At 48.7% G+C, this 21253-nt stretch overlaps 1 protein-coding gene across 1 annotated transcript; it reads left to right on the plus strand.

The window, feature by feature from the left end:
* The first annotated feature begins 4375 nt into the window (after positions 1-4375).
* On the plus strand, positions 4376-5083 carry LOC135384907 (uncharacterized). Its single transcript, XM_064614089.1, has one exon. It carries the CDS (start codon positions 4376-4378, stop codon positions 5081-5083), a length of 708 nt encoding a protein of 235 aa, XP_064470159.1.
* The last annotated feature ends 16170 nt before the right edge of the window (positions 5084-21253 follow it).

The following is a 21253-nucleotide window of genomic DNA, read 5'->3' on the forward strand; positions in this document are numbered from 1 at the left end:
TTGGGAGGAAACAGAGTCTGAGCTGGACAAAATCTGCATACTCGAAGCGTCTCACGAGGAGGTGAGGAGACTCGCCATATGCTACAAGCGTTACAAGCTTCAGGCAGAAAGGTATTCCACGTTTTTGGTGAAGACTAACGTCGAGGACAGCCTAACCGAACGAGATATTCAGAAGGAAATCGACAAGGACCGATATGACCTCGTAGGAGGCATAATCAAGGAAATTGAAGAACGCCTCGATATCTAGCGTGAGACGGGTTCACGGCGCTCCGTGGACTCGGTACGCTCATCTTGTTCCTCACGACGTTCTGTGCAGTCTAGCGTCAGTTCTTCAGCAAGTGTCGCAGCAGCTAGGGCTCGCGCAGATGCAGAAGCGGCACGTACACTCATGTCATACAACCAACGGGAAGCCGCAATGAAGTTGGAAAAAGCACGCATAGAAGCCGACCTCGACATACTGCAGAAAGAGAAACAAGCTGCCGCAGCGGAAGCACAAGCCAGGGTTTTGGAAGCAGCACTCGTACAAGGTGGCACACGAACTCCTGAAGTCGAGCTGGTTGACTCGTCAGAGCGAACTAGGGATTACGTTCTGTACCACACCGTACCACAGAGCACGTCGCTGGTCCCAGGAGAGTCCGCCGCACACGCTGCAACCCTCGCGTCGCTTCAATGTGACGTCCCGTGCATCCCTGCTAGGGGATTCCCCCAACAGCCCAACGAGAACCCCTCAGGGGACGCAAGGGTTCCTATGCCTCAGGAACAAGCACCGGTCATGGGCGACATCGTTAAATACCTTCTTCGTCGGGAACTGGTCACGACTGTTCAAGGTCAACGTCAAGGTCAACGTTCACCGAACGTGCAGAGGACTATAGGTCATGGAAATCCGCTTTCGGAAACGCCACTGAGAACCTTGGCCTATCAGATACAGAGGAGATTGACTAGCTAGGAGTAGCTAGGAGTAGCTAAGCTGTAATTGAGGAGTAGCTAGGAAACGAATCGTCTGCCTACGCTAGGAGGCTGAGATCCGTGCACATCGAGGACCCAAGCATGGGCCTTCGATCAATCTGGGAGCGTCTTGAGGAAGCATACGGTAGCCCAGAGGCGCTATTGTGCCCGTCTGTGGAAGACCAAGAATTCTTGAATGAAAATGCGCTTGTTCGGAGGCTGGAGAACTTCCCCAAGGTATCGAGTAGTGACAGGGAGAGGCTCAGGGAGCTGGCAGACTTGCTTCAAGAACTGGAATCTGCGAAGGCTGATCCGCACTTGCCTGGCCTGTCTTATCTGGATACGGCGCGCGGCGTTAATCCCATCGTAGCGAAGCTGCCCTTAGGTTTGCAAGATAAGTGGATAAGCCTCGGATCCAAGTACAAGCAAGAGCAGCGCGTGTCTTTCCCGCCTTTCTCAGTCTTCTCGGGCTTCGTCCGAAGTACAGCTAAAACGAAGAATGACCCGAGCTTCATAATCGGGTCTGTAGTTGACAACAGAAGCATAAAGGACAAACCATCAACTACGCATGGTTCCAAGAGGACATCTGTGTCAGTGCACGGGACCCAAGTTACCTCTCTGGAAGGCGGCTTGGTCGGTACCACCAAGGGAAATACTTCAAAGAAGTCGGACGTGATGTGCCTCCTGCATAAGAAACCGCATAAGCTCGCCGACTGTCGTGCGTTTCGGCACAAACCTTTGAATGAGCGAAAACGCCTGTTAGCAAACTACGGCGCCTGCTTCAGATGCTGCACGACAACACACAGCGCCAGAAACTGTAACTCCACAATGCAATGTAGGGAGTGTAACAGCGACCAGCATGTAACAGCTCTTCATCCTCAGACAGAATCATCCCAAGTTCAATGCACAAACGTCATGCCCTCGCAGGCAGACTTAGATGAAGCATCTTCAGAGATCACGTCAAGCTGTACGGGCGTGTGCGGAGGCTTAAATTATAGAAGATCATGTTCGAAGATTTGCATTCTTAAAGTGTACCCGAAGACACGACAAGAGCAGGCAGTCCGGATGTACGCAATGCTTGATGACCAGAGCAATAGATCTCTGGCTAGGCCAGAATTCTTCGAGCGCTTTGGTATTCGTGCAGGTGAATATCCGTACACACTGAGGACCTGCGCCGGCGTTGTGGAGACGACAGGGCGACGAGCAAGTGGCTACGTAGTCGAGAGCCTCACATCCGAAAAACGGCTGGATCTACCCACGCTGATTGAGTGTGATGAGATTCCAAACAACAGGCATGAAATTCCAACGCCAGACGTTGCACGCAGACATCCCCCATCTCAAAGCACTAGCCAGCCTCATTCCACCAATGGACCCCGAAGCGCAGATCCTGCTCCTTATAGGCCGGGACCTTGTTCAGGCACATAAAGTGCGCCAGCAACGGAATGGACCCAACGACGCTCCTTTCGCCCAGAAGCTGGACCTCGGGTGGGTCATAGTTGGTGACGTCTGTGTCGACAGATTACGCACACCAGAGAAGGTCGACGCTTTCGCTACAACGGTACTGTGGAATGGACGTCCGTCTTCCTTCAAGCCATGTCACAATCACATTCTCGCAAAGGAAAACCTCAGTTGTCAGCATCCCAACAGAGAAGCCGTGCTGCCTGGTATATCGCCACCGAGTAATGACGCAGTGGACCCGCTATTCCAGACAACAAGGGAGGACGAAACCTTTGCTCCGTCTGTGGAAGACCAAGAATTCTTGAATCTTATGGGCAGATAATTCCGTATGGACGCATCGGGCAACTGGGTGGCCCCCCTGCCGTTTCGTACACCTAGACGTAAGCTTCCTGACAACCGAGAACAAGCACCAGAGCACTGCACGGGCCCGGGCCCCCGACCCGGCCCGCGGGCCGGGCTGGGCTTGTTATTGGCTGTGTGCTCCGGGCCGGGCCGAGCCCGGGCCGACAAAATACGCCAGCACCGCGGGCCGGGCCGGGCCCGGGCCGTTAAAATACGCCACCACCGCGGGCCGGGCCGGGCCCGGCCCGACAAATATGTTCCCGAGAGTCAGGCCCGGCCGGGCCACGCAGCTAATTCCACACATTGGAGACGCATTAGTTCATATCATCATGCGCTTGCGTCATTCCTGTGCATATTTTGCAAAGACAAGCAAAGGGTACTGCATTATGCATATGATTCGACCCTCTAGAACATTCTCCAAGCCACTTTACATTGCTCCTCACTCCTCACATATTTCACAATCACTTTGGCAAAGCTTGGTGAGAGGCATAGGGACTGGGAGAAGCAGTTTGTCGACAGCATGCTCTATCTCCGCAAAATCTTGACAGTGTAACGATAACGCCCCGTGCGTTCTGGATTTAATTTGGTCTCGTGCGGTTACGGTGTTAAACCGCCATCACTTGTATGTTTGTCTTCTCTCCTTATAAATTTACTTATAAATTTGTTTGATAATCGCCAGAAACGCGTACGTCGCGGCTGGAAATACTAGGCCGGGATCTACTCGCCGGGTCACCGGGCCGGGGCGGGCCGGGCTCTATTTGCTTAGACGCCGGGCCGGGCCGGGCCGGGCTCTAGTCACTGGGTCACCGGGCCGGGCCGGGCCGGGCCGGGCCGCATAAAAATATGAAGGTCCGGGCCCGGGTCGGGCCGGGCCATTTTTCGATGCGCCCGGGCCGGGTCGGGCCCGGAAAAGTCGGCCCGTGCAGTGCTCTAACAAGCACTATCTAGGTTCAACTCGCTATGTCGCACCCTGGATAGAAAACCGGAGATGAAGGAGCACTTTGTTGCCTTCATAGAAGATCTGCTGAAAAATGGTCATGCTGAGCCGGCTCCACCAAGGGACGAATCTAAAGAGTACTGCTATCTTCCCAGCTTTGGCGTCTACCACCCACAGAAACCGGGTCAGATCCGCGTCGTGTTCGACTCCAGCGCCAAACACCAAGGCATTTCGCTAAATGACCTGCTTCTTTCGGGACCGGACATGACTAACAGCTTGGTAGGAGTTTTAGTCCGCTTCAGGAAGGAAGCCTTCGCTGTAACCGTAGATATCCAGCGCATGTTCTATTGCTTCTTCGTACGTGAAGAGGACAGGGACTACCTGCGGTTTCTTTGGTTCCGTGATAACTATACCAGCAGCGAAGTTATCGAGTACAGAATGTGCGTGCACGTCTTCGGAAACACTTGTTCCCCAGCCATTGCGACATACGGTTTGAGACGAACCGCACAAGAAGCAGAGCCGGAATTCGGAGCTGACGTCCGCCGCTTTGTCGAAAGAGACTTTTACGTGGACGACGGCCTCATATCTCTGTCAACCGAAAAGGAGGCCATCGAACTCCTGAAAAGGACGCAGAAGATGTTGATGGGTGCCAACTGACGCCTCCATAAGTTTGCTTCAAATTCGGTTGGCGTCATGGATGCCTTCCCATCGGAAGACTACGCCAACGACCTAAAAAACTTGGACCTAAGCGGCGGGAACTTACCCATGCAGCGGAGTCTCGGTCTAAGCTGGAATTTGAGGGCCGATACACTCACCTTCAGAGTGCCTGCAAGGGACACTCCGAGCACAGGGAGGGGCGTGCTGTCGACCGTGAACAGCCTTTACGACCCTTTGGGAATGACAGCTCCGGTAACCGTACAGGGCAGACTCCTGCTTAGGGAGCTAACTTCATGCGCCACAGACTGGGATGCCCCACTCGTACTGGACGACAAATGGCAAACATGGAAGGACTCGCTTCGCGGCCTTGAGCGACTCGAGATACCACGACGGTACGTTGCTGAATCTGTCGCCAATGCTCGAAGACGAGAGATCTGCGTGTTCTCCGACGCTTCAGAGAAGATAATAGCCGCTGTGGCCAACATCAGGGTTACAGATTCCAAGGGGACGCCGCACGTGGGATTTGTGATCGGCAAAGCGAAGCAGGCACCACGGCCTGAACAAACCATCCCGAGGCTGGAGCTATGTGCCGCTGTGCTTGCCGTCGAAATCGCTGAGCTGGTGGTCAACGAAATCGACGTTCACATCGAAGACGTCAGGTACTACACGGACAGCAAGGTTGTGCTTGGGTACATCTGTAACCGCGCTTCTACGTCTATGTCAGCAATTGCGTCAACAGAATAAGGAGATCCACGAAACCCGAACAGTGGCACTACGTCCCGACTGACCAGAACCCTGCGGACCACGCCACTCGACCAGTTGCTGCGTCTCGACCAGTTGGGAAGAGTCGACGTGCTAGAACTAACAGTAACTAGAATCCTTGACCCGTGACAACTAACCTCGTGCGACGTTAACGCTGTGTGGACCATTGGGACGAACCAGTGATTTATTCAGACCTCCCTACACCCCCAAATGTTCAGTGACACCCCCAACTTTTTATACCAGAGTACCCCCAGGGGGTGCCCTTGCCATTTCAGCTTTAGACACATGTCAGTAGCCATATGTTAAGCTGTAATGACGTAACTATAACAATGACCCCCCCCCCTTATTTTTTTCAACACCCATCCGTGGTTGGGATTCTGTATAAACCACTGGGACGAACTAATCCACATCGCCCGCTTGAGACCCTCTCGCAAGGACCATCCATTTCACATCCTGAAAGGGGTATATTTCTCACTCGCGTCGCTTTTACACAAGCATAAGAATGTCCAAACGCTGTACTGTTATCTCGCACACGCACGACTCCTGGTTTTCCGCCATTCCAATTGTCTCGAAAAGGAAGCGCGTCCCCGATTAAATAACCCATCCCGACGACGAGCATAGCCGTTTTGCAAAAGCCACAATTTCCTTGGCCAAATGGAGCACGTCTTGTGCCATTTATCCGCAGGCGTGATACGAAGGAGCATGTGCTGCGCAGCAAGATCATATAGACTGGCCTTCGATTTCTGGTATCATAACAACGGAGGTCTGCCCATTTCTATGCTTGCTTTTGCGGCGGACAATGCAGCGTCTATACTGCTCCCGGGCTGTAATTTGAGAGCAGCTCTGGAACGGTGGATGCTAAGATTAATGATGTCGGCTCGACGAGGCGTTGGGAATTCCGCGTTGGAATCCCCGTACAGCCAGCATAGAGAGAATCTGCCTGATATGAAAGGAAGAAGGATAAAAAAAGAAAAGACAAATCCACAAGGACAGCCTCGGGTCTCATTCCTCTTTTAAGCAGTTGTCGCCGTGCGTATACTAATGGGTATAGCGATCAATTGATAAGTTTTCATGCGAAACATTCGGCAATATAAACTGACAAGGCGTCTATGTGCTTTCTGCTGTCAGCCGAAGACGTCGGTACTGTCAAAAAGGGGTACGGAACTCAACAGGTAGCAGCCGTCATGGCGTCCCTCTTGTTTTGTCAACGCAACAAAGAACAAAATATAATGTTTCATTGTGCTTCTTGCTTTCATGCTGCTTTCATTTCATGCTTCAGTTGTGATCAAGTATATGTGTGCCTTGTTCTCCTTGTGTTCTTCGTTATACTGGTCACTGTATTTGGGCACGCCTCGCCAACTCGATCAAAATATCCCTGAAGTATGTCTTGCTAAGTTGCTTTGCATACTCACAAATACACGTGCCGTTTCACAATTTCATTTTGCCCCATATGCGGCGCATCACATTGTTCTTTTTGCGACGTTTGCCTTTCTACGTTTTCTTGTCTCCTTCCACAGGGTAGCAATGTCGTCATCGATTGGGAACTTTCTCTGCGCACACGAGATTTATGCGTCTGGGTTTATTAGAGAAACTCAATGTCAGGAAATAACGTTTGGGCTGCATGTGTATGAAGCATATAGTGCAACGTATCGCAGAAAGTCATGCTGAGCTCAAGATCGCGTGTTCGATCCCGGCCGAGGACGGTAGGAATTTGGGTGAGGTAATTGCTTCTTTGCTTCTAGCACCGTGTGTCGGAGGTTTCCGGCGCACGACAAAAGAACCCCAAGTGGTCGAAATTATCCGCAGTCCTACCCTGCGGCACGTGCAGCATGTCGCCACACAAACAGGCCGACTCACCTTGCGTGTAAATCTATTCCCAATTTGATGAGATCTTGATTTAACTATGTGTTTCTGAATACGATGCCAATGGTATTTGGTTTTTAGTTTCTAAATGTGCTATTAAGTTTCGTCAACGCATCAGCATTTCACCGAGGCTGTGACAGCAAAGTAGGCATAGCTCTTGCGTTGTCCTACGATTGCGAAATATTTACCGGGTGGGGTCTCCGAACCTGAACTCTGCACGGGCACTGGCGCTCGACCTAGCCCGCGTGCCTAGCTGGACTTCCTGTTAGCTGTGTGCTCCGGGCCGACAAAATATTCCAACATCCGCCGACAAGCTAATTCATATAATGCAGGACTATTAGTTATAATCACGTCCTTGCAGCATTTTCTTGCATATATTTTCAACAACAAACACAGGACAATGCATCATGCGTATGATTTGATCCTCTCGAATCTTTTGAAAGCCACTACGCATTGCTCATGAGTCCTCACTTTTTTCACGCTCGCAAAGCATGTGGAGAGCAATACCGATTGGAAGAAGTCTGTCCACAACCTCCACAAAAACTTGTACTGCAACGATAACGGGCTTGTCCGCTTGTGTTTGGCAGTTTGGTGTCGCGCTGTTGCGGGGTTAAACTAAGAGTTCTAGTATGTGTGTAACGTTGTGTTCTCTCCTGGTCAATTTACTTATAAATCTGTTATGTTACCGGTAGGAAGGCGTAAATCACAGCAGGAGATGCTAGGCCGGACTCTACTCGCTGAGTCACCGGGCAAGGTCGGACTCTAATCTCTGGGCTACCGGGCCAGACCGGGTCACTTTTCGACGCGCACGGGACAGGTGCAGGCTCGAAAACACCGGCCCGTGCAGAGCTCCACTCGGAACTCTACGAACCGTGCGTTATCGTCAGATAGGCTAAGTTTATGGGAAATGAAACCGCCTATGCTGCACGCTTATAAGCATTTCCCTTTCTGTTCTGTGCAGCGAACGACAAAAATTAGAATGGAATATTATGAAGGGTGTTTGAAGGGGCATTAGCTATTCTAGTGTGAGTGTAGGCTTCAATTATAAAACTGGAGCGTGCGCGAGTTGGTGACGCGAGCTTTGGATTAAAACTTTTTGAACTGGGAATGAACGGCAATTTTCATGCTAATCTCCGTGATGCTCCACCTGAAGGATCAGCGCAGGTTAACAATTGCGACGGCGCTATAAACGAAGCACAGTGTCCCATGAACGTTCTAAATCGTAAACTACGCTTCACTATAGTAGTTATTCTTCAGACTGCATAATACATCGGCATATATTTGAGTTAGTATTTTCAAAAGAGTTGCAGACAATCACGGCAGCCGCTGCAATTTTCAGCGGCAGCTGTTACTGACTTTTGCTTAGGCTGACGAAACATTTGGCATTTCCACTGTTGTCCTTTTAGTGTGCTCCGTGGTTCCTGCATGTAGATTCCCCTCATTTCGACACTTTTGCAGCTGATCACGTTCAGCTTTTAATTATCGTAATGGTACGAGCGCCAGGAAAGCAAGGTAATGCGCGAAAAATGTGCTTTTGGGGCGTCGGTGTCCCCGCGACGTCACACTGCTCACCCTCGTCTGTTTACTTATCATGGCACCGGTTCAGTAGGGAGGTTCAGAAGGATCGGAAGGTCTTTACCAGAACGGTTCCGAAAATATGGTACGCCAAGCACCTGATTCCTTTGAAGTGGATGGCATCACTTCGGTGATCTTGGACTCGAAAGCTTCGTCTTCTTTTTCTTTTTTTCTTGGAACGCCTCCGATTTGTTAAAACTCCCTAATGTGTGCTTCCTTTTAATTCCCCTACCCCTCACGCAGCTGCTGCTCTCTCCTTTTCACCACCTGCGCACGCACCTGTCATTCTCTGTTTCCCTCCTCTCTCGCGCGGAGAGGCGATGGGGAGTTTGTTCCACAGAGACGGCGAACTCCTGAAACGGTCCCGTTAATAGCTGCCGCTCTAAAATGTGGAGTAGGTGACGTCGGGGACTGACGGACGGTGCGGTGTGTAAGGACGGCTTTGCCGCATACGTACGCACTCTGTGGGAGAACATGCTTTACAGGCATTGCCGTTCCTTCGTATGCGGGCATGCGCTACAAGCGTGTAATTGTGCTCATAATATCAAACGTACGGGTTACTCGAACAAAAGCAGACTTACCAATTTCATTAGGCACTACCTTGTTCGCCTGTAACCACTTACCACATTTATCTCCCACATAATTGGCATATTTGGCTTACACCACGTCAGCAGCAGTACCCTCGCTTCTGCTAGAGAGCACAGACTGCAAGTCAGTTATCTTTTCAATTTATCTGCAATGTTTGTGTGTGTGTATCAATACAACGACAATGTTGTGTATAGTGAAGCATATTGGACTACTAAAATGCCCATCGTGATTTGTCTAACGTCAATGTTGCTACCATGGTATCCCTGGATGGATGCAGAGTTGTACGCAACGCGCTACTAGTAATTGCGTTACTAGTAATCAATGACTTTGTGTACTTTTGCGAGTAATCGTAGTTTCGCGAGCAAGTAACTGTTCAAGTAATCTGATTGCAATTTCGGATAATTGAATACTGAGTAACTGATTACATTTCGACTAAATTCGACTATACGAAACGAACCCACAGGATCCGCAGCCTTTCATATCTGCCCTGCTTTCCACTGCAGTAAGTGGAGGCCATTGTACGAGTATTCCGCACACGTAAGTTGAGTGCACGGGGCCACCTTATCCTCGTCCCTCCGCCACCTGCTGTATGTAGAGTAGGTCAAACTTCGGACATACGGAGTCACCTGGAATTTCCAAGTTAGAATGTAGCGCGACTCAGTGCTTTTATTGTGAAGGTATACGCCTTGGAAAGGGATGCACAGTGGTTGCTCAGAACACAGAGTTCGTAGTTGTGATTGTTCTTCCTCTCGGACACGGCCATGTCGACTATCTCTCCTGCTTTATCGCCATGCTTTTCAGCCATGCTTCAGCTTTTGGGAAATGTTTATGGTGATGGAGAGAAAAGCGGAAAACAATGTGTTGTTTAAAAGCATTTGTTCATATCAACAAGAGCTTCTACTCTGTTCAAAAGCGACGAATTCCAATCTCAGAAAGCGAGTCAAAGTATGTGTAACTTAAAGAACTCTAATTAGCCATACGTCTTAATATTATTGAAAGTAGCGGTCAAAGTAACGCGTTACTTTTTTAGCTGTTCCTTCATTGCAATTTTAGACAAGTAATTTGTAACGGTAAAAAATATTTTTTCTCCAGAGTAACTGTAACTGTAATCAGTTACCTTTTCCAAGTAACGCAGTACAACTTTGGTTGGATAGGGCGACTGTACGTGAGTCGTGATCCGCGATAATGCCTCGGGCAATTGGGCAGCACCCGGGAAAGCTGCCACAACAGCCTTGAAAACAACGAAAACCAGCTGCAACAGTACGCTGAACATGTCATCCCTGCTCTAGACCGCAACTCGCTGGACAATATCGGCTGCCGCAGAGAACGTTGCGGCTGATGGTGGGATACATAGGCATAAGAACGCTTTGGTAGAAACGAAACTAAGGCATCCGTTCGCAGGCAGTCCGCATTCAAAGGAGTTGCTGAATCAGTGGCAGGCGTCACTGTGCCGCTGCCCATTGACAGGAAACACCATGTAGCAAAGGCTACGCCCTTAGAAGCACGGGAGCGCCTCGAAGGAGGTTTAGGAGGTTTAGGCACGGAACGGAACTGTTGGACGCGAGCACTAGCTTGGAGATATCTGTCGCCAACCATTCTGGACTCTGTGTTGGTGAAGACCGGTGCCCGTATTCACCAGTCCCACTTAGCCACTGGTTTAGTGACGTCTGGTTTAAGTTGATCACGTGATCTCTCCGGCTCTGAAGCCCTTTGACCACAACGCATGCGCATTATTCACATTGTCACGAGATGGTTGAGGGGAGGGAGAAATTTGCAGACGACGGAAGAGCCGCGAAAAGGAAGACTCCCGTTTTTTTTTGTTTTTTTTATGAGGTTGATTAAGAAAAGTTCAGGCGGCGCTGGCGCTGCTACAGGTGGTTGCGGGATGGTGTGTGGGCAGCCGGAGGTTAAGCCTGTCTTTGTGTTTGTTAATACAAAGAGCGCGTTTGCCATGTTATTGAAGAGGCAGGAGTACGTATTCTCGTGGAGGCGATCGTTGTACTTTTGTCAGTGTTCGGTCGTCGATTGTGGTTGCGTATAACTGCACCTCCATGGACCATCGCTTGTTTATCGTTTGTTGTGCGGCCTGTGTGGATAGACTTTCGATCGCTAGGGCATGTCAGCAGCGTGCTTTTACGCTTTCAAGTCTGGTGTCATGTGCGCAGCGTGTGGGCTCATCATCACGGTAGGCTGCCTGTAAGTAAACAGCAATAACATTGATGCAGGGGTGGCCATATCCTGCATCGGACTCCCACACGCATAACTTTTATAGTGCTACGGTTTCAAGATATTGACGTGGTACTTTACAAGGTGTCACAAATCTGCAACGCGTTAAAACATCGCCTTGCTGGCTGCGTTTGTTCGGGCGCACGACGGAAAACGAACTGTGCAGTCCTGTTTACATGCGCGTCCAGTGAGTGAGTGAGTGAGTGAGTGAGTGAGTGAGTGAGTGAGTGAGTGAGTGAGTGAGTGAGTGAGTGAGTGAGTGAGTGAGTGAGTGAGTGAGTGAGTGAGTGAGTGAGTGAGTGAGTGAGTGAGTGAGTGAGTGAGTGAGTGAGTGAGTGAGTGAGTGAGTGAGTGAGTGAGTGAGTGAGTGAGTGAGTGAGTGAGTGAGTGAGTGAGTGAGTGAGTGAGTGAGTGAGTGAGTGAGTGAGTGAGTGAGTGAGTGAGTGAGTGAGTGAGTGAGTGAGTGAGTGAGTGAGTGAGTGAGTGAGTGAGTGAGTGAGTGAGTGAGTGAGTGAGTGAGTGAGTGAGTGAGTGAGTGAGTGAGTGAGTGAGTGAGTGAGTGAGTGAGTGAGTGAGTGAGTGAGTGAGTGAGTGAGTGAGTGAGTGAGTGAGTGAGTGAGTGAGTGAGTGAGTGAGTGAGTGAGTGAGTGAGTGAGTGAGTGAGTGAGTGAGTGAGTGAGTGAGTGAGTGAGTGAGTGAGTGAGTGAGTGAGTGAGTGAGTGAGTGAGTGAGTGAGTGAGTGAGTGAGTGAGTGAGTGAGTGAGTGAGTGAGTGAGTGAGTGAGTGAGTGAGTGAGTGAGTGAGTGAGTGAGTGAGTGAGTGAGTGAGTGAGTGAGTGAGTGAGTGAGTGAGTGAGTGAGTGAGTGAGTGAGTGAGTGAGTGAGTGAGTGAGTGAGTGAGTGAGTGAGTGAGTGAGTGAGTGAGTGAGTGAGTGAGTGAGTGAGTGAGTGAGTGAGTGAGTGAGTGAGTGAGTGAGTGAGTGAGTGAGTGAGTGAGTGAGTGAGTGAGTGAGTGAGTGAGTGAGTGAGTGAGTGAGTGAGTGAGTGAGTGAGTGAGTGAGTGAGTGAGTGAGTGAGTGAGTGAGTGAGTGAGTGAGTGAGTGAGTGAGTGAGTGAGTGAGTGAGTGAGTGAGTGAGTGAGTGAGTGAGTGAGTGAGTGAGTGAGTGAGTGAGTGAGTGAGTGAGTGAGTGAGTGAGTGAGTGAGTGAGTGAGTGAGTGAGTGAGTGAGTGAGTGAGTGAGTGAGTGAGTGAGTGAGTGAGTGAGTGAGTGAGTGAGTGAGTGAGTGAGTGAGTGAGTGAGTGAGTGAGTGAGTGAGTGAGTGAGTGAGTGAGTGAGTGAGTGAGTGAGTGAGTGAGTGAGTGAGTGAGTGAGTGAGTGAGTGAGTGAGTGAGTGAGTGAGTGAGTGAGTGAGTGAGTGAGTGAGTGAGTGAGTGAGTGAGTGAGTGAGTGAGTGAGTGAGTGAGTGAGTGAGTGAGTGAGTGAGTGAGTGAGTGAGTGAGTGAGTGAGTGAGTGAGTGAGTGAGTGAGTGAGTGAGTGAGTGAGTGAGTGAGTGAGTGAGTGAGTGAGTGAGTGAGTGAGTGAGTGAGTGAGTGAGTGAGTGAGTGAGTGAGTGAGTGAGTGAGTGAGTGAGTGAGTGAGTGAGTGAGTGAGTGAGTGAGTGAGTGAGTGAGTGAGTGAGTGAGTGAGTGAGTGAGTGAGTGAGTGAGTGAGTGAGTGAGTGAGTGAGTGAGTGAGTGAGTGAGTGAGTGAGTGAGTGAGTGAGTGAGTGAGTGAGTGAGTGAGTGAGTGAGTGAGTGAGTGAGTGAGTGAGTGAGTGAGTGAGTGAGTGAGTGAGTGAGTGAGTGAGTGAGTGAGTGAGTGAGTGAGTGAGTGAGTGAGTGAGTGAGTGAGTGAGTGAGTGAGTGAGTGAGTGAGTGAGTGAGTGAGTGAGTGAGTGAGTGAGTGAGTGAGTGAGTGAGTGAGTGAGTGAGTGAGTGAGTGAGTGAGTGAGTGAGTGAGTGAGTGAGTGAGTGAGTGAGTGAGTGAGTGAGTGAGTGAGTGAGTGAGTGAGTGAGTGAGTGAGTGAGTGAGTGAGTGAGTGAGTGAGTGAGTGAGTGAGTGAGTGAGTGAGTGAGTGAGTGAGTGAGTGAGTGAGTGAGTGAGTGAGTGAGTGAGTGAGTGAGTGAGTGAGTGAGTGAGTGAGTGAGTGAGTGAGTGAGTGAGTGAGTGAGTGAGTGAGTGAGTGAGTGAGTGAGTGAGTGAGTGAGTGAGTGAGTGAGTGAGTGAGTGAGTGAGTGAGTGAGTGAGTGAGTGAGTGAGTGAGTGAGTGAGTGAGTGAGTGAGTGAGTGAGTGAGTGAGTGAGTGAGTGAGTGAGTGAGTGAGTGAGTGAGTGAGTGAGTGAGTGAGTGAGTGAGTGAGTGAGTGAGTGAGTGAGTGAGTGAGTGAGTGAGTGAGTGAGTGAGTGAGTGAGTGAGTGAGTGAGTGAGTGAGTGAGTGAGTGAGTGAGTGAGTGAGTGAGTGAGTGAGTGAGTGAGTGAGTGAGTGAGTGAGTGAGTGAGTGAGTGAGTGAGTGAGTGAGTGAGTGAGTGAGTGAGTGAGTGAGTGAGTGAGTGAGTGAGTGAGTGAGTGAGTGAGTGAGTGAGTGAGTGAGTGAGTGAGTGAGTGAGTGAGTGAGTGAGTGAGTGAGTGAGTGAGTGAGTGAGTGAGTGAGTGAGTGAGTGAGTGAGTGAGTGAGTGAGTGAGTGAGTGAGTGAGTGAGTGAGTGAGTGAGTGAGTGAGTGAGTGAGTGAGTGAGTGAGTGAGTGAGTGAGTGAGTGAGTGAGTGAGTGAGTGAGTGAGTGAGTGAGTGAGTGAGTGAGTGAGTGAGTGAGTGAGTGAGTGAGTGAGTGAGTGAGTGAGTGAGTGAGTGAGTGAGTGAGTGAGTGAGTGAGTGAGTGAGTGAGTGAGTGAGTGAGTGAGTGAGTGAGTGAGTGAGTGAGTGAGTGAGTGAGTGAGTGAGTGAGTGAGTGAGTGAGTGAGTGAGTGAGTGAGTGAGTGAGTGAGTGAGTGAGTGAGTGAGTGAGTGAGTGAGTGAGTGAGTGAGTGAGTGAGTGAGTGAGTGAGTGAGTGAGTGAGTGAGTGAGTGAGTGAGTGAGTGAGTGAGTGAGTGAGTGAGTGAGTGAGTGAGTGAGTGAGTGAGTGAGTGAGTGAGTGAGTGAGTGAGTGAGTGAGTGAGTGAGTGAGTGAGTGAGTGAGTGAGTGAGTGAGTGAGTGAGTGAGTGAGTGAGTGAGTGAGTGAGTGAGTGAGTGAGTGAGTGAGTGAGTGAGTGAGTGAGTGAGTGAGTGAGTGAGTGAGTGAGTGAGTGAGTGAGTGAGTGAGTGAGTGAGTGAGTGAGTGAGTGAGTGAGTGAGTGAGTGAGTGAGTGAGTGAGTGAGTGAGTGAGTGAGTGAGTGAGTGAGTGAGTGAGTGAGTGAGTGAGTGAGTGAGTGAGTGAGTGAGTGAGTGAGTGAGTGAGTGAGTGAGTGAGTGAGTGAGTGAGTGAGTGAGTGAGTGAGTGAGTGAGTGAGTGAGTGAGTGAGTGAGTGAGTGAGTGAGTGAGTGAGTGAGTGAGTGAGTGAGTGAGTGAGTGATGCCCCTGCCTGTGAGTTCTGTGGAAGTTGCCAGTGTCGTGACCTCCTGTCGTTCTATCAGTGCGGTGCTATGGCTAATTGTGACCTCCTTTATCTCCGTATCTCTGCATATAACATTCTTGTACAAATCATCAAGCACTGAATTGATTTATTCTGTTCAGCTAACAAAGACAGGCTGTGCTGTGACTGTCACTTGCTGGAACTTAATATAATGGGAATGTACGCACTTGTCCTACAGTCATATATTGAGCGCACTTGACATCACAGACGCCATATCTGCAAAAATAAAAGGGCACACTTTAGTGTTGTTACAATAGATCCGAGCCATTCAAAATTTGTTGTTTATTGAGACCACATACACAAAATACAAACAATATTCTCTTTGCTGTTAAAATGGATAAAATATCTCGTACAGAAGGTCTTATTTGTCTCAATAATGGTGTTTCAAGGGTGGAGCAAACATACAATGGACACAGGCAAACACATACCACAGCTGCAACATCACCTACAAACAAATCCGTGCTACTATTTGCATTGTGCTTGCTTGTTCAGAGTCTTATATTATTGAGGAAACACTTACATACCTGGTCAGGGACTTTTTCTGCGCTCATTCTTAATAAGCTCCTCTCTTGACTTCATACTGGCATTGTAAACAATCTCACTTCCATTATCATTGCGCCATTACATGCCAAACAATCACCACCACCAATGCCTAAAAACTCCCCACAGCTGATGCCATGCTATAATATGCCAGCTGAGGCTTTTAATTTAGGCCTTTTGTTCAGAAAAAATTTCTATGGTGATGCAGTTGCAGTTACCACTTCAATCTGACACAGATAGCTCAACTTTGACAGTAAAATCACATGAGAGGCCTGTGTGACCTCTGCTTCTCCTTTGGCAAGGCTGCTCTGAGAACTGTCCAATTGTGCAAATTAAGGTGTTGCACGATTGCATCAGCAGCTCTATACAGCGTTCTTGATAATTTTCTTTTTTAGCTTTTAAGTCATGCTGTAGTTCTCTGACTGTTCCCAGTTTTCTACACTGTCCTGTATTGCAGACAACCTGAAATACAGATGCTAAAGCTCTGAAAAATTTGTGCATGTGCCCCATGCATTTGTGCACTGCATAGTTACGCAGTTATAAACTGCACAGCTGTGTGCTGAGAGATTGTGCTATTTCTTGAGAAACAACACCGTGGAATACCAAAGCAAACAGCAGCACTGATCATTGTCTGCTAGCTTTCTGTATTGATATGTAATGGACAGTAAGTGGAAGTCTGCAATGGACAAATGAATGCAATGCAAATAAGCTCATATAAAGAAAAGAATTAAACTTGAAATCAGATGCATCTTATCTACAATGTGCTGCTATTATTTTTTAGGAAATACAGGATTGTATATCTTTCTTCCACATTTTCTGTTATCTTTTGAGATACTTTGGCAGTTGTAACTTTGCAAAAGCCGACATATTCATTCAGCTGTGTCAGCACAAAGCTACACAACCAGACAGTATATTAGGGTAGTGAACGCCATTGATGGCCACTAACTACTTCTACAGTAGTTTAACTATAACTACTAACTACTTCGCGATGGAGTAGTTTAACTAGTAGTTCAACTACTTTTCAGGGGAGGTAGTTAAAACTGTTTCTTTAACTACTGTAACGTATTTTAACTACATCTATAACTACTTCACTTGGTCCCTGGCCTACCGTATTTTCACGCGTATTAGCCGCACCGCAGATAAGCCGCAGGACTCGTTTTTAGATACATTTTGAAAATGTTTTTGCAGATAAGCCGCTCTCGCAGATAAGCCGCGGGTAATACGACGCAACTGCTTTGTGCGCTACACCAGTGATGCACATACAAAATCAACAGAGACGCTCAACGCTCGTCAGCGCCGTACTCCCGGCCAGCTGCCCTGTTCCCGTACTTGTCCGCGAAGTCGACGACTTTTAGTTTGAAGCCGCTGTCGTGGCTATGCCTCAGCGTTGGAGCCATGCCTCACCTCTAACTGCCGTGCCCGTGTCCACGAATGCTGCTGCTCTCGTCAAATGAGAACTGACGCTTAGCTGACCACGTTTTATCCCAATGACAGGTGTATTGAACCCTTCCTGTGGGTCTGCCGACAAAGGAGACCGTGGGGAAGGCCATAAACCCTGTCCACATTCCGGTGTCGGCATGATGTATAACAAAGGGGGTCAGTTCTAGTGTTCTACTAAGATCGGATTGTGCCCTTGTTGTGTGTTTTTCGTGGATTGACGGGTTAGTCCACTCGAATGTGGAGTGGACCTGCCCCTGTTCGGTATTGTTCGTGCACTGGCAGGGCGGTCCTGTTCTGAAAAACATGAGGCACTGTCGGCCCTTTCGTTTAACCCGCGGTATGGGGAAAGTACCAGGGAAAAATAGTCACCAGATAAGCCGCACCCACGGATAAGCCGCAGAGCGTCGGCGAAAAAAATAAATCGCGCATAAGCCGCGGCTAATACGCGGCTAATACGCGTGAAAATACGGTAATCCAGCCCAGCAACGCTCTGCGCTCAAAGCTCTTCTGACATTTCTGGACACCATCGGACTTCAATCGTTATTGTGAAGGGGCTCGTTATTTTATTCCCCACATTCCCACCAGCAATGGTGTAGATGAACCTCCCCACTCTCCAAAGTCAAAAATAAAGTTGTTGTTGTTTTCAAAAATGTTTCTGATATATTTGCAGAAAGGTTATTAATTGCTGGGCGGGAACTCCGAGAGAAGGAAGAGATGTACACAGGACAATAACGTCTCTCCGTACGTGTTTTCGTTGTCTCGGAGTTCATTTTCATCATGTACAACCAGCTAACCTGCATCTTATCTCTCCTTGAAGGTTAATAAAGCTCATCCCTTAACGGGGCAGTGGAAAAATTTCTCTTCGAGATATGAAAGATTCCGTCATCAGGACAATAATGCAAAAAGAAACGCAAATCCTTTCCGCTATTTCACCAACAACGACAGCTATCGGGTCCACCTCATGCATTACGGTTGCGTCTGCGGAGAGGAAAGAATCCGCATGTCTGCGCATGCGCTGCGGATGAGTGCGCTTTTCTGGGTTTCAGCGCCATGGGTAGCGCTGGAGTTAGGAAGCGCCATGCGATGCAACTCTATTCGCCGCACACATTATTCGTCATTACGACGTATCCATTCGTCATTTTGATGTGGAACCCCTCAATACACACACCTCGCAATAAGCGCGCATCGCGAAATAGCGTGAATCTTCCAATTCTATGTGAGAAAGATTTTATGGTCACAAGGGAGATATAATTCATAAACGTCCGACCCCTGTATCTACACACTTCAATCTCCCCAAACATGACTTTAATGCAGATCTACAAATCATTGCTTTAGAGTGCGGCTTTGTGAATGACTCTAAACGCAAAAATCGAGAGCCATTCTTGATTGCTCAATTTAACTGTTTAGCACCTCGTGGTATTAATGTCTATAGAGGCCCACTTTACCAGATAATAGAGAAGGATGCACATAATACCCCTCCGGTTAATGCTACCGTGTCTTCTACCTAATCCGTTCTCACACCTGTGCCTCAGCTGTATCGGTTGCACGAACTGATCTGTCTCCCTTTATATTGTATTGTATTGTATAAAAAAAACTAAAACCACCATGCTTTCTTTCTTTTTTACAATTATGCTGAAACAACTGTGCTTGCTCTTGGTTAGTGTTCTGTAATCCTAGTAGTTTCATCATTTCTTCACTGACACAGAATTGTATAATTAACTTTTTTCCTACTGACCCTGTCTGCTATGCCACCATTTTCACTTACGTATTTACATACAGGGAAAGCAGTTACACAAACACAACATTTCGAACGAGGTCTATTCCTTCTCAAGTGAAGCGAGATTGTTAACTTGTCACCACAAAGTACAGTCAATCCGAGGCGCAAAGACGCTGGCGGGGGTTAAGACGATGTGTGGCATTTCCTGTGTTCTTGGGGACACAGAGGGTGAGTAATAAATTCTGGGTTTGGGGTCCTGTCAAGTGTGCCGTCGCACGTGGGGGGGATAGATAATTAACATAAAGAGGCGTGTAACTAGACATGTGTGAGACTATAATAGCCCGGTTCTGCTGTACGTTTATTTGTATCTTCACCTGATGAAGTGCAGGTTCTGAACGAAAGCTTGTGTATATTAAAGTTTTATTTCAAAGAGTGCTTCATTCCCTGGACTTATTGTGTTCTCAAGTCGAGCCCCGGCAAATTGGTACGCATGGGCGGATTGACATACCCTTGGCACGTTGCGTGTGCCGGAACCTTGCCGGCGCGTAGCGATCGTAGACACGTCGAGCAATCGCGAAACGTGGTCAGGTCGGCGTCGGGTAGGAGCTCTCCAATACCGAGTTCGCACTTGTTGACGTCCGACGCGGAGTCGTGGCGAAAATGGTGACTCACACTACGGAGAGCTTGCCGCTACGTCTAGCGACTGACGAGACTTTTCGGTCTGCTGTCCTTTTATTCTGCGGTCTCCGCATATAGTTTACCCTTATTCTGACAGCTCTGCAGCTCATCACGTTCAACTTCTAATTATGGTAATGGTGCAAGCGTCAGCGAAGCAAGGTAACACGAAAAACGCACTTTTTGTGTGTCGGTGCCCGTGAGGCGTCACACTGCTCACCCTCGTTTGTTTATTTATCGCGGCGCAGGTAAGGTAGGGAGGTTTAGAGTGACTGGAAGGATTAGAAGAGATTCAGCAGTTCAGGAGGTACTTACGATAACGGTTCCGAAGATATGATACGCCAAGCACCTGATTCCTTTGAAGTGAAGCAGACAAAAATTCCCGATGTGCCCTGCGCAGCCTAGGTGGCGTTCATCAAATTTGCACCAAAAATCCAGCGGTTTTGCAGAACGCGAGAGGTGTCCATTTCAATCGCATCCAATCCACTTGCCACACAAAATGGCGATGCCCATAAGGGATAGGGGGCTAAATAGTGAGGACAGGTTGATTTATAGTGTCCCATATTTCAAGGCGTCATTGGTCAGACAGCTGACAAATTGGGTGGAGCTTCATGACCCATTAATGGCAAGACTCCCTTTTAATATACGGCTCTGGTGGGAGGCTAGACTCCGCGGCCTCTCGCATTGGAGATGCACTTTCCATACTCTACTGGTGCGGTACGTAGGCACACAACAAAACAATTCGATAAGTAAACACGATCTTCGCATGTCCAGCAAAGCTCATTTCTCTTGTTTTTTTTTTTTCTGCCTCACATTTTCGTTCCAAACTACACGCTTCTTCAGCAGAGGCTGGGCAGAGCGTGTAAGCCTCCATACAGGAGATTCCCTTTCTGCGCTGTGCAGAAAAACAGTGTAAAGGCGTGTGCGTGTGCAGATGGCTATCCTGTGAGCGTCGGCGAGAGGACGAAGACATAAAATGCACGCTAGCTGGTGATAGACGATTACATACACGAAAGCCCCGAGACACGTGAATACACACGGACGTCGCGACAGATTCTCGTGTTGTCCGTATTCGTTCTCACGTGTTTAGGGGTCTTCGTGTGTCAAGCGTGGGCGAGTCCGCCAAAGGTCAGGGATATGGATTGCTCGATGTATTTCGCCACAAAAAACGCCCCCGAAAATGCACAAAGGACTGCAGAAACTGAATACTTTTGTATTCAGCGGTATTCAGAGCTCCAGAGAAAGAAAAATACAACGATTATGCAAGATGAGCATGAATGACAAATATATGTACAACTGAAATTATTTCTAACAATATCTTGGAGCTGACGTCCGTCATGACCCAAAGCCAACGCCACGGCGAGTGTTAAAGGGACCGAAAAGTGAATATAAACCTATCGAAACTTTATGTTCAGCGAAAAGCTTGAACCTTCAAAAGTTCAAATATCAAAGAACTCCGCTGAAATCGCTGTAGTTTTTCTGTAATCGAATGTTCCATAATTGCATGTCCAGGGACCTAGTAGGAAACCGAGCAGTCTGTCAACAATTGCATGACCCCGCGCCATCTGTCGAGGACGCATCTAATACGCGCGCTTCCGGGCGCTAATCCGGCGAAAACGAAAATGGCAGTGACCACTTTCTACGTCGAGAATGTCGAGCCTCTTGAACATGAGTGCGCCGGAATTCCGCATTCAAGAACTGTCGCTCACACAGAACTTCTGTTCGGAAGGTGCAGATTTTGCTCCTGGGGCTCCTAAGCTGCTATCACCGGTTCACGCCCCGTGCTGACACTTGCACCATTGCACGACCTTCTTGGCGGCCCTCAAACTCTTCCGAAACGCTTATCTTGACATATGAAAAAAAAAAACACTCATAAA

Source organism: Ornithodoros turicata, chromosome 2 (genome assembly GCF_037126465.1).
Source record: "Ornithodoros turicata isolate Travis chromosome 2, ASM3712646v1, whole genome shotgun sequence".
Classification (NCBI taxonomy): domain Eukaryota; kingdom Metazoa; phylum Arthropoda; class Arachnida; order Ixodida; family Argasidae; genus Ornithodoros; species Ornithodoros turicata.

Coding starts and splice junctions, on each gene's coding strand:
- LOC135384907 (XM_064614089.1), top strand. CDS start 4,376: ATGGATGCCTTCCCATCGGAAGACTACGCCAACGACCTAAAAAACTTG.